Consider the following 12,679-nt stretch of genomic DNA (forward strand, 5'->3'; position numbering starts at 1 on the left):
TCCTAAAACAGTTTGAAGAATTGGATGTGTCTTATACTCCAAATGTAGCTTTTTATTTTTAGCTCTAACAAGCTGCTAACACACATCTTCTGTGCTTTGCTAACAATCTTCCGCCTTTTTTCCACCCTAACGATGTGTTAATGAGTGAAGCAATCTTCTGTACTTTGCTAGAGAAGCTATCTTCTTTTTTGCCTGATTTTCTCATAGTTTCTCTCTGAAGAGCGAGAGATTTTTAAAAAAAAAAAAATTAATCCCCAACCAGAGGATAAAAAGCAAGTGTGCATGCTCAAAACCAGCAAATGAATCTGCTGAAGCCGACCGTTCTAATGACTAGCCAGATGAATATCTGGTAGGCAGATTATTTTTTCCATTATTTCCCTCCCCCAAAACTAAGGGGTGTCTTATTTATTTGTTTGTTTGTTTGTTTGTTTATTAGATTTGTATGCCGTCCCTCTCCAGAGACTCGGAGCAGCTCACAACAAAAAAACACAGTACAAATCTAATGATTAAAAACAGTTTAAAACCCTTAATATAAAAACAGTCATGCATCCCAAACAAACCATACATAAAATGGAACGGCCCAGGGGAATCCATTTCCCCATGACTGACGGCAGAGGGGGTTTTTTAGGAGTTTGCGAAAGGCAAGGAGGGTGGGGGCAGTCCTGATCTCCGGGGGGAGTTTATTCCAGAGGGTCGGGGCCACCACAGAGAAGGCTCCTCTTATACTCCAGTCTGTCTTGTATTCCAAAAAATACGGTAGATAAGTTTGCACTATCCGAACTACCAAAAGCTAAACCCATCAAGTCCTCAGATCTCCCTTTCTCACTTCATGTTTTATTGGTATGTATGTTGTTGATAGATTGGACTTAGGGGTTTTATACGAGAGTTACAGTTTTAGTATATGGATTTATAATGGGGGTTTTATAGTTATTATAAATATTTGACTTTTTAAAATTATTATATGTATATTGTTGTAAGCCACCCTGATTCCTATGGGACTGGGCAGCATAGAAGTCGAATGAATTGAATTAAATTCATTCATTCCAGGGCACTTGGCAGGCTCCACTTCTGGCAACATACCCGCCGTGACTGCTCCAGCTGCTCTGAGAGCTCCTCCAGGACGCTGGTGTGGCGCTGGCGCATGTCTACCACCTGGGCTTCGTGTGCCTTGATCTCCTCCTCAATGGTCTTCTTCAGCTCTGTCACCTCCAGCTCTCGCTTTGACCTGAGAGAGGAAGAGAACGGATAGATTAGCAACCTGCTTCAGTGGCTATTTTTTGCACCCAGGTGCAGCAACAACCTGTGAGTGAGGTAGAAACACACCCCCCCCCGGGCCAAGCCCATCTTTTACCGTAGCTCCTGCTGCGCGGCTGTGGAATCCAGGGTGTCCTCCAGTTCTGTCTTTAGAGCTTCCAGCTCCTCCCCTAAGTCGCGCCGTTGCTTCTCAGCTTTGGCCCGGGCCATCTTCTCCGACTCCAGGTCCTCCTGCAGTTCTGATATTTGTGCTTGGAGCTCACGCAAGGATTTGAGCACGGCATTCTTCTGGGATGATTCTTCCTCCACTCTGCATGGTGAGTAAGAACGGTCAGAGGAACAAGTCAAAGGGACCATGGGTAATGTGGACTAGAAGCACTGAGGATGCAGGGAAAAGACAAACACACACCTCCACAGTCAAAACAACAGAAGTCCCTAAGATTCTCAGGGAGAAGCCATGACATCACATAAGGACTGGAGGGTAGGTCTTTGTTTAGTGTTTAGTGCTAGAGTTCAGACAATACATTTCATAGTTTTCTAAACTCTGATAATCAACAGCTTTCGTCTTTTTTTGATCCAGTGTTTCTCATCCTGACAGGTTTAGGACAGGTGGACTTCAACTCCTAGAATTCCCTAGCTAGGCAGCTGGCGTGAAAATTCTGGGAGTTGAAGTCCACACAATTTAAGAGTTGCCAATGTTTAAATATCCCAGCGACCGATTAGGTCCCACAGAGTTGGCCTTCTCCGGGTCCCGTCGACTAAACAATGTCGTCTGGCGGGTCCCAGGGGAAGAGCCTTCTCTGCGGCGGCCCTGACTCTCTGGAACCAGCTCCCTCCTGAGATTAGAACTGCCCCCACCCTCCTTGCCTTTCGTAAACTCCTTAAAACCCACCTCTGCCATCAGGCATGGGGGAATTGAGGCACCCCCCCTCCCGGGCCTATACAATTTATGTATGGTATGTTTGCGTGTATGTCTGTTTTAATAATGGTTTTTTTTTAAGTTTTTAAAATTTATTAGATTTGTTATGAATTGTTTCATTGTATGCTGTGAGCCGCCCCGAATGAGACAACAGAGAATGAGGTGGCTGGATGGAGTCACTGAAGCAGAATCCCATTGTGGGATTTCCCACCTCCTTTTGCTTGCAGCGCCATTCACGAGGCGGGGCTGCGGCGTCCGATTCTTTTCCGTAAAAATATAAGGATAAATAAATAATTTCCCTGCCTCGGGATTGGTGCTGTAAGCAAAAGGAGGTGGGGAATCTCACGATGGGATTCCGGGGAGAGGGCTTTGACGTCATGGAGACTCCCCGTTTCGGCCGGCCAGGAAGGAATCTCTGTGACGTCAGAGCTCCACCCCTGGAATCCCATCATGGGATTCCCCGCCTCCTTTTGCACCTCCCTCCCAGCCACCTGACTGGCCGACAGCTCCCCGGTGTTCGCCTTCCTCCACCGCCACCAGCGCCCGGCTCCTCCTCCTCTTCTTGCTGAGTCACAGCCCTCCCCACCTTCCCCTCCCGCCCACCGCGGTGTTCGAGCGAACGCCGAACCCAAACTTTTTTAAAAGTTCAGGTTCAAGTTCGGCATGCTGAACATCGCAAAGTTCGGCACGAACCCAAACTTTGCAAGTTTGGTTCGCTCAACACTACTTACAATCTTTTTGAACTGTTGCCTTCCAGCAGAAGATACAGAACAATTAAAACTCGGACCATACATTTTCTGAATAGTTTGTATCCCAGAGCTATAGTTGACCTTAATGAACTAAAGGGTCCCCGTCAATGAGCTGTTGGGCAGTATTACTTGGTCTGTTGTGTAGATGTTTGTGTAGTTCAGGGTGGGGAATTTGTGTTGGGTGAGGTATGTTTTTGGGAGATTGTTATATTATTATTATTTATTAGATTTGTATGCCACTCCTCTCCATAGACTTATGTGTGTTGGAACTGTCTTTAGGCGTCATGTGAATTTTGTTGTACGGGTGTACTGTGTATGTACATATAATGACAGTAAAGTATTTATTTATCTATTTAAGCAAAACATCTTCAAATAAAAAAGAGGAAGTCCAACTGCCTCTTTAAAAAAGCACCATTGGTATAGGTGTGTGTGTGTGTGTGTGAAGGACAGCACAGCTGGGGAATTCTGGGAGTTGAAGTCCATACCTCTTAAAATGACTAAGGTTGGGAAACGTTTATAGGAATGTATCTTTGGCTTACCTGGCCAAAGCTGCCTGCAGCTCAGCCTCTTTCTTTGCCAGTGCTTGGCGGAGCTCCTCCAGCTGTTGTTGCAGCTCCACCACCTGTTCCTGCAGGTCGCCTGCCTCCCCGTCCAGCTTCCGTTTCAGCTTCTCCAGCTCCTGGCGGCCTTTTTCTTCCTTCTTGAGCCGATCTGAAAGGATGAGAGGAAAGAGAAATCAAAAAACGAAGGAAAAGAAAATCAGAGAAAAGACACAATGGCATTTTATTTATTTATATATACATATATATTTCTATTTATTTATGCGATATATATATATTTCTATGCCGCCCTTCTCCACATATTCAGGGCGGCTCAAAACAAATGGACACAAAAATACAATATGTAGGAAATCTAATTAATTAAATCGAATCTAATTTTGGTTCAGAATCACCTGCCTAGGAACATTAGATGGATCGAGGCATTTGTCCGACTGGGCCCAGAACTGCTCAATGGGAAATGGTCCCTCTAGGATCTCATTCTCTATGTGCCTCTATCTCCGAGGGGCAGCATACAAATCTAATAAATAAATAAAATCTCACGACTTGCATGCAAAGTATTCCTAGTTTAGCTCCAGACTAGAACATCTATGGTAGGCAGATAGAGAATGAGATCCTAGAGGGGCCATTTCCCATTGAGCAGTTCTGGGCCCAGTTGGAGCGGCTTCCAACAAGCAATACAGTTTACAAATCCAGATAGAGAATGAGATCCTAGAGGGGCCATTTCCTATTGAGCAGTTCTGGGCCCAGTTGGAGCGGCTTCCAACAAGCAATACAGTTTACAAATCCAGATAGAGAATGAGATCCTAGAGGGGCCATTTCCCATTGAGCAGTTCTGGGCCCAGTCGGAGCTGCTTCCAACAAGCAATACAGCAAATCCAATATTTAAAAACAAAACACATTACGATGCTGCCTTAGACGCCAAGAGATGAGGAATGGGCAACATCTAACTTTGCCAAATTTTGCCAAACCAAAGGTCCGTACTAAACATGATTTGGGTAGCTGATGACTGCACCGTTCTCTGGCCTACCTTCCATGTCAGCAATGACAGCTTCATACTTATTGCGCAGTTTGCTCAGGCTCTTCACCTTCTCTTCCTCTTCTGCCATGTGAGAAGAGAATTCAGATACGCGTTCCTCCATCAGCTTCCTCTCCTATTGGAGGCAATAATCAGAAAGAGAATATTGGAGTTTTCCAGTTGGGCACCTGGAAAACTAAATCTGGGTGGTCCATCATGCATTCCATTGGTCATTGTCCAGGCTGTCTACTGGTCTCCAACTTCTTGAATGCAGCTTTCATCTCCCTTGCAAGACTTTCAACAACTGTGCAGAAGATTTACCCACTGGCTATCTTTTTTTTTTTTAATATTCTTTATTAATTTATATACATTAAAACCAAAAAGAAAACACTATACTGTATAAGCAGTAAACAGAGGAAACAGTGAATAAAAAAAAAAGGGGGGGGGGGAGACATTTGAACATAGAAACATATAATACCTTGCAGTAAAAATCAGAGACGGAGGAGCAGGTAATATATTATATCCCTTATTATATAATAAAATTTATCTAATACTTCATGTGATGATAATAATAATTTCCTATTGATATCTGATTATATTCTGAGGTTAGTTGGGGGAAAGATCAGAAGCAACGTGAGAAAATGTGATTTGACTGAAAGAGTAGTAGATGCTTGGAACAAACTTCCAGCAAGACGTGGTTGGTAAATCCACAGTCACTGAATTTAAACATGCCAGGGATAAACATAGATCCATCCTAAGATAAAATTCAGGAAATAGTATAAGGGCAGACTAGATGGACCACGAGGTCTTTTTCTGCCGTCAATATTTATTTATATATTTATTTATTTTGTCCAATATACAATAATACACAATGAAGGTTATAGAGAATATAGTAGAGAAGAAATACGAGATATAGGACAGACTATAGGACAGGGGACGGAAAGCACTCTAGGGCGTTTTCTACGTCCCTTACTGACCTCTTAGGAATCTGGAGAGGTCAACCGTTGATAGTCTAAGAGTAAAATATTTGGGGTTAGGGGATGATGCTACAGAGTTCGGTAATGAGTTCCACGCTTCGACAACCCGATTACTAAAGTCATATTTTTTACAGTCAAGTTTGGAGCGATTAATATTAAGCTTGAATCTGTTGTGTGCTCTTGTGTTGTTGTGGCTGAAACTAGTCTTTCTATGTTTCTATATTTGTATACCCACTGGCTGCAAATATCTAGCAATTATGAGAATTGTGAGTCTATTATGTTTGAAGATGCACAAGAGGTGAGGAATTTGTTGTGTACAGGGACATGCCACTCTGCACTAGAAGTAACGGTTTAAGGTTCAGGCACCTTAAGGCAGTGTTTCCCAACCTTGGCAACTTGGAGATATTTGGACTTCAACTCCCAGAATCCCCCAGCCAGCAAACGCTGGCTGGGGAATTCTGGGAGTTGAAGTCCAAATATCTTCAAGTTGCCAAGGTTGGGAAACACTGCCTTAAGGAATGCTTCCTCCAATATCATCCCACTCCTGATTTCAGATCAGCTTGGAAACCATGTCTATGTCCCACTAGTATTCTGGTTCATAGTGCAACGGCCTGGAGTAGGACCTTCTTATCAGTATCGGGTTGCTAGCAGGTACGCGCCATACTGTGCACCGGTAGCAAAAATGGAGCTATGCGCGCAACTCCGTGTCGCCGGCATGCGCACATGTGTCCCAGCATGTGCAAAAAACAAAATCTTGTGAAGGGATGCATGAGAGAGATTTTGGCAATTTTTTGCTTCTGTGCATGCACGGAAGCAAAAAATTGCCGAAACCTCGCGCAGAAGCGAGATCCCAATGGGACGCATGCAAGCACACCAGCGACCCCAAGCTATGCATGCATCACACCAGTAATGGCGGTAAGTAAGAGCCCCCGCTTCTTATAGTACTCCAGTACTATATATATAACTGACAGTACTCCAGTTATGGAATCTTCTCCCAGAGAGGTGTTCATAAGATGACCTCTCCAGATTCCTAAGAGGTCAGTAAGGGGCGCGCATAAGCGCACTAGAGTGCCTTCCATCCCCTGTCCTATAGTCTCTCCTATATCTCGTATTTCTTCTCTACTATATCCTCTATAACCTTCATTGTGTATTATTGTGTATTGGACAAAATAAATAAATAAAATTACATAAATAAAAATGAAAATAACCCTGTTTGTTTGAACACCCAGCTAGGTAGCAGTTACTTAACCAACTTTTTCTGACCTAGGAAAGTTAAATAGGGATACTCCTATTGAAGTATCATGGACACTCTGTGAATTTATTTATTTTTTTAATGTCTGTATACACTCTTGTGGTTTTCTTTTAATATTTTTGCCACCTTTCTCTTGTAAATTGCTCTGGGCTTCTTCTAGAAGTAAAATAAAAATAAAATAGAAATAATATTGATAAATTGCCATCCTTTTCTAGCACGCATAGTTTGGATCAGTGTTTCCCAACCTTGGCAACTTGAAGATATTTGGACTTCAACTCCCAGAATTCCCTAGCCAGCGAATGCTGGCTGGGGAATTCTGGGAGTTGAAGTTCAAATATCTTCAAGTTGCCAAGGTTGGGAAACACTGGTTTGGATAACCAAAGACAGAGCTCATATTTTTTGAGAAGAGCCCACATAACAGAAAGCATCCTCCAACATGTATTTATTTCCCTTCATGGCAAAATGGAATGTCCCCACTCACTTTATGCAACTTTGAATTTTGGTCTTCGAGCACCAGCAAGTCTTCTTCCATCTTTTTCAGCTTGGCTTCTGTGCTGACTTTTTCCAGTTGCAGCTTTTGTCGAGCAGCCTCTTCTTCCTCCAGTTGCTCTTCAAGGTCCTAGAGAATCATGAGATACCCAATGGATCAAAGGGATGCCATTGGCAACCCTTCTGAACCTAGCACTGGGTTTTTCGAGACAAACAGCAAGCTTAGTAGGACTTTATTGCATTGGTATTTATTGCATTGGAAAGCTAGAATCATGTTCCGTTACTGCCTCTTCTCAATGGGCAACCTCCAAATGTGATTAACATTTCGAAAATACTCCAGCCAACCCAGTTATTGGCCAACTTCCAGCAGACGTGGTAGATAAATCCACAGTAACTGACTTTAAACATGCCTGGGATAAACATATATCCATCCTAAGATAAAATACAGAAAATAGTATAAGGGCAGACTAGATGGACCATGAGGTCTTTTTCTGCTGTCAGACTTCTATGTTTCTATGTTTCTATAATCGCTGAGGACATTTGGAGTTTAAATAACATACATTTGGAAAGCATCAGGCTGGGGAAAGCTGGATTAGAGTATAGGACAAGATTTATTTATTTATTTTATTTAATGGGACTATTATTATTGTTGTTGTTGTTGTTGTTGTTATTGTTGTTATTGTTATTATTATTATTTATTAGATTTGCATGCCACCCCTCTCCGAAGACTTGAGGTGGTTCACAACACAAACATTACAAATCCAATGATTAAAACAATTTAAAACCCTTATATAAAAAACAACTATACATCTCATATAACCATACATAAAACGGAAACGGCCCAGGGGAATCAATTTCCCCATGCCTGATGACACAGGTGGGTTTTAAGGAGTTTACGAAAGGCAAGGAGGGTGGGGGCAATCCTGATCTCCGGGGGGAGTTGATTCCAGAGGGTCAGGGCCGCCACAGAGAAGGCTCTTCCCCTGGGTCCTGCCAGACGACATTGTTTGCCACCCCTCTCCAAGGACTTGGGGCGGCTTACAACATATAAAGGTACAAACTACACTGCTCAAAAAAATAAAGGGAACACTTAAACAACACAATATAACTCCAAGTAAATCAAACTTCTGTGACATCAAACTGTCCACTTAGGAAGCAGCACTGATTGACAATCGATTTCACATGTTGTCAGGACATTCAGCTTTGTACAGAACAAAGTATTCAATGACAATATTCCATTCATTCAGATCTAGGATGTGTTCTTTGAGTATTCCCTTCATTTTTTTTGAGCAGTGTATTTGACTAACATATTGAAAACAGCCTATGCAACATACATTTTGAAATCATCAGGGTGGGAAAAGCTGGATTAACGTATGGGACAAGATCTAGTTCAAAATCTTGCTAAATTCACTATAAAACAGCTTTCTGTCTAACCTCACAGAACTTATGAAGATATTGCAGATAAGCTCTGAACTTCCATCATGTCCTTTGGAAGAAAATGTCATTAATACCCCACCAAAGTTATCTAAACAAATACTTTTTGACACCTTCTCAGAAAGGCCCTGAACCAAACAAAACTTTATAGGAAGAAAGTTTCAGATGCCCAATGCCAGCATGAAAAAAAACACCCTATGTTATGTAATGAATGATCTATATAAGATAATGGCTGTACGTGTTGGTTGTTTTGCTACTGGAAGACTGACTTCTGAATCAAACTTAACCAAATCAGGCAGGACTAGCGTCTTCTATGACTGCGCCTCTTTTTAGCCAACATGGTTTCCATACCTGGACATGCTGTTGCATCTTCTTCTTGTCCCCCTGTAGCTGCTGGCATCTCTCCTCCTCCTCTTCCACCCGCGACTCCAATTCATGCAGGATGTCCTCCAGTTCTTGCTTCCGAGCTGCCAGGCGGGCCCGCATCTCCTCGGCTTCCGCAAACAGCTCCGTCTCAGCCTGCAGCTGTTCGGCCAGGATGGATTTTTCCTCTGAGAGCTGCCAGACAAAATAGGATCAAGAGAACCAAGCATGAGGTTCATGAAAGCTCTACTTCGGGAGTAAAAACTTTCTAGGCAATTTGCTGACCATAAACCAGAGTAAACTAATAGGAAAGGCATATAAATATATGTTAGGGTATAAAAATATAGACCAGACATTGAAAGATAACTTGATAAGTTGGTGCAAAAATTTAGGAAGAAATATTGATTTACAAACTTGGGAGAAAGTCTGGACATCTAATTGGAAAATGACAAAATCAGTTTCACTAACAGAAAAGCAAATCAAGATGTTTTATAGGTGGCATCTGCCTCCAAACAGAATAGCAAAGATGTTTCCTAACATGTCACCAAAATGTTGGAAATGTAAGCGAGAAATAGGTTCTTTTTACCATCAGTGGTGGACTTGCTACAAAACTAGGTCATATTGGAATACAATAGAAAAGTGGATAAAGGAAATTACATTACAGGACATAAAGAAAACACCTGAATTCTTTTTATTAGGTATAACAAATCAAAAATATAAAAAGGATATTTTTTTCTTAATTATTCACATTTTGACAGCAGCTAGAATTGTGTTCGCACAAAATTGGAAAGGTGAAGATATCCTCAAGGAAGATGAGGTAATAAGAAAAATTATGGAACGTGCCGAGATGGACATGATGACAAGGCGGTTAAACAATCATGAAGAATCAGAATTTTATGATATATGGAACAAACTGTATACATGGTTAAATGAAAGGGAAAAAATAAGATTTAAATGATTTGGAATTATATTGAAGTATTAGAACTAGTTATATCTTATCATTTTTATAGGTGTAAAGTATATAAAAACAAAAATTCTTCTTTTCATTTTATATCAATTTTAAATATTACTAGTGAATTTTCTTTTTTCTGTATTAGATAGACTTCAAAAATAAGTGGGGTAATAGTAACCCCAAATATACTTTAAATGTATGTATGTCATGTTTGTCTTTTTATGAAAAAATTAATAAAGTTTAATTTAAAAAAAAAGAAAGCTCTACTTTGGGGCATCAGAATGGATGAAGCTGCTCTGTGATTTAAGCACCGTGGGTGAAAGTCTTCCTCCATCTCACTTCCTGAGGTTCTTTTACAGGTTGTCCTCGATTTATGACCGGTCACTTAGCAACCATTTGAACTTATGAAGACCCACCTCAGAGCTACTTAACTTCTGGATTCAAAGTTCCAATGGTTGTCCCCTACATAGTCATATGACCAAATTCCAGGTGCTCGGCATCGAATTTATAGCTGTTTGCAGTGTCTTGCAGTCTCGTGATCATGTTTTAAAACAGTTTGCCAAAACTGGTACTTACTTCCAGTTTTTGGTGAGACTACATCCACAGAAAACCACTGGTTCAATTAAGAACCTTCACCAAAAAAAGTTGTAAAAAATAAGGTTGGTCATGTTTTTACCCCTGTCATGACGTACAACATGATAGGCAGGTTCCATTGTGGACATAAGTCAAAGGCTATGTGTAAACTGGATTTGCTACTTGGAACATCAAGCTAGTGTGTTGCTACCATCCTAGAATGTTCTTTTAGAACAGTGGTTCTCAACCTGGGGGTCGGGACCCCTTTGGGGATCAAATGACCATTTCACAGGGGTCACCTCAGACCATGTAAAAAGACAAATTTCCCATGGTGTTAGAAACTAAAGCTTCTGTTCTGGCGCCTTGGAACACATTTTCACAATCTGACCAATCAGGTATTTACAGTGGGGGTATCCCTCTGACCTTCCTGCCAATCAGTTTAAAGCTCTGTTGGGAGAATTGGTGCTAAACTTATGGTTGGGGGTCACCACAACATGAGGAAGTGTATTAAGAGGTCGTGGCATTAGAAAAGTTGAGAACCACTGTTTTAGAAGATGCTGAAAAGAGAATCTTTGGAGTACAGGCACTGGGACAGAGGTAGGTTGAGAAAATGGAACATAACTCTCCAATGATGAGGGCTGATTGGAAAGCAAGGGAAGTGAGCAATCAAGATCAAGGATAATTAATTAGCAGAACAGAGCAGAGGCTCAGTGCAGAATGCTACTAGAATCTGTTCTGGTTTCTGGTAGAAATTTAGCAATTACAAATAACTCTCATTAAATGCATTATTTCATGAATAAAGAAACTCCATTTATTTCTCTGCTCTTCTGGAATTCAAACACATTTCATACAGGCAGTTATCTGTTGGTCCGTTATCTCCCTTAACTGCATTTCTCACATTCCTTCTCCTTCTCCACTTAACAAGATTTATTTTCCTAACAGCATGATTTCTAAAACAGCAGCCCTGACTGTTAATCAACACAGAATACTTTTGCTTACTTGGGAGCGGCAAGAAAAACCTCAATTTCTCTTCAGTAATGTTGAAACTCCTCCCTTCTTCCCCACTGACCCCCTGACATGCCAAATACATCACTACAATATTTAACCCATTCCTTTCCTTAATATCTTCTTCCAGACAACTGTTCTCTACGTTTTTGGGCCCTTCTGAATTTAGGGTTAACCCAGCGAGCGTCTGATTCTCCCTTGCTAGATTCTGAACTCATAGCCTCATCCTGTGGCTGGCCTCCCACCTGTTCTACTACCTGTAAGCCCGGCCCCCCCACTAATTCATAAACACTATCTGAATCTGAGTCCTCAATATCTTCATCATCCTCCAACTGACCAGGAGTATGTACCACAGAATCTAGTGAGAAGTTTCTCGGCAAACCAAAAGAAACTTAGAACAGGTCAGCAAACTAAGAGAAAGAAAGAGAGAAGGGCATAAGAAAGAAGAATCTCACAGATCAAGAAGAAAAGTGAGAAAAGAAAAGAATAAGAGCTCTAACTGTAGGAAGACAACAACCGTGTGCTGGAGTATGGCTGGTTCTCAATAATTCCTAGTTACCTGTTGATATTTGTTTTCTAGTTCCTTAAGGTCCAGTTGGGTTTTTGTGTGCTTCTCTTGGACTTTTTGTAGTTCTACTGCCTTCGCTTGCATCACCTCATCCTGGCGTGTCACCTGCAACAAGGGCTTCACCTGGAAAACAAACGTACAGGAAATAAAACTGAGGGAAGTTAGGCAAAATTTCAGTCTTGTATGCATCAAAGCTAACACCATCAAGAGTATAGAAAAACTCCTCCTCCTCCTGCTTCTCCTCCTCCTCCTCCTCCTCCTCCTCCTCTTCTTCTTCTTCTTCTTCTTCTTCTTCTTCTTCATTAATTGGATTTGTATGCCGCCCTCCTCCGTGGACTTGGGGAAGCTCACAGCATGTCCATAAAATAATATACAATTTACAATCGGATCCAATTATTATAGCTAATTAACTAAAAACATTATAAAAAACTAAGTGTCATAATCATTCATTCAATACAACTGAACATATTTCAAGGGCAGACTAGATGGACCATGAGGTCTTTTTCTGCCGTCAGACTTCTATGTTTCTATATTTAACATTCAATGGCCAGGGGCTGGGGTCGAATGAC

At 41.5% G+C, this 12,679-nt stretch overlaps 1 protein-coding gene across 3 annotated transcripts in view; it reads right to left on the minus strand.

Annotated features, from left to right (window-relative positions):
* The window catches only part of LOC139153523 (myosin-10-like), a 119,214-nt gene that overhangs the window by 33,672 nt on the left and 72,863 nt on the right, over positions 1-12,679 (minus strand). For all 3 annotated transcript variants that reach the window (XM_070727553.1, XM_070727552.1, XM_070727551.1), the window contains 7 exons: positions 12,102-12,233; positions 9,001-9,207; positions 7,208-7,345; positions 4,510-4,633; positions 3,462-3,633; positions 1,352-1,564; positions 1,081-1,225 (listed from right to left, as the gene is read on the minus strand). In XM_070727553.1, coding sequence (XP_070583654.1) covers positions 1,081-1,225; positions 1,352-1,564; positions 3,462-3,633; positions 4,510-4,633; positions 7,208-7,345; positions 9,001-9,207; positions 12,102-12,233 — 1,131 coding nt within the window. The remainder of the gene's footprint in view (positions 1-1,080; positions 1,226-1,351; positions 1,565-3,461; positions 3,634-4,509; positions 4,634-7,207; positions 7,346-9,000; positions 9,208-12,101; positions 12,234-12,679) is intronic.

This window comes from Erythrolamprus reginae, chromosome Z (genome assembly GCF_031021105.1).
Source record: "Erythrolamprus reginae isolate rEryReg1 chromosome Z, rEryReg1.hap1, whole genome shotgun sequence".
Taxonomy (NCBI): Eukaryota; Metazoa; Chordata; class Lepidosauria; order Squamata; family Dipsadidae; genus Erythrolamprus; species Erythrolamprus reginae.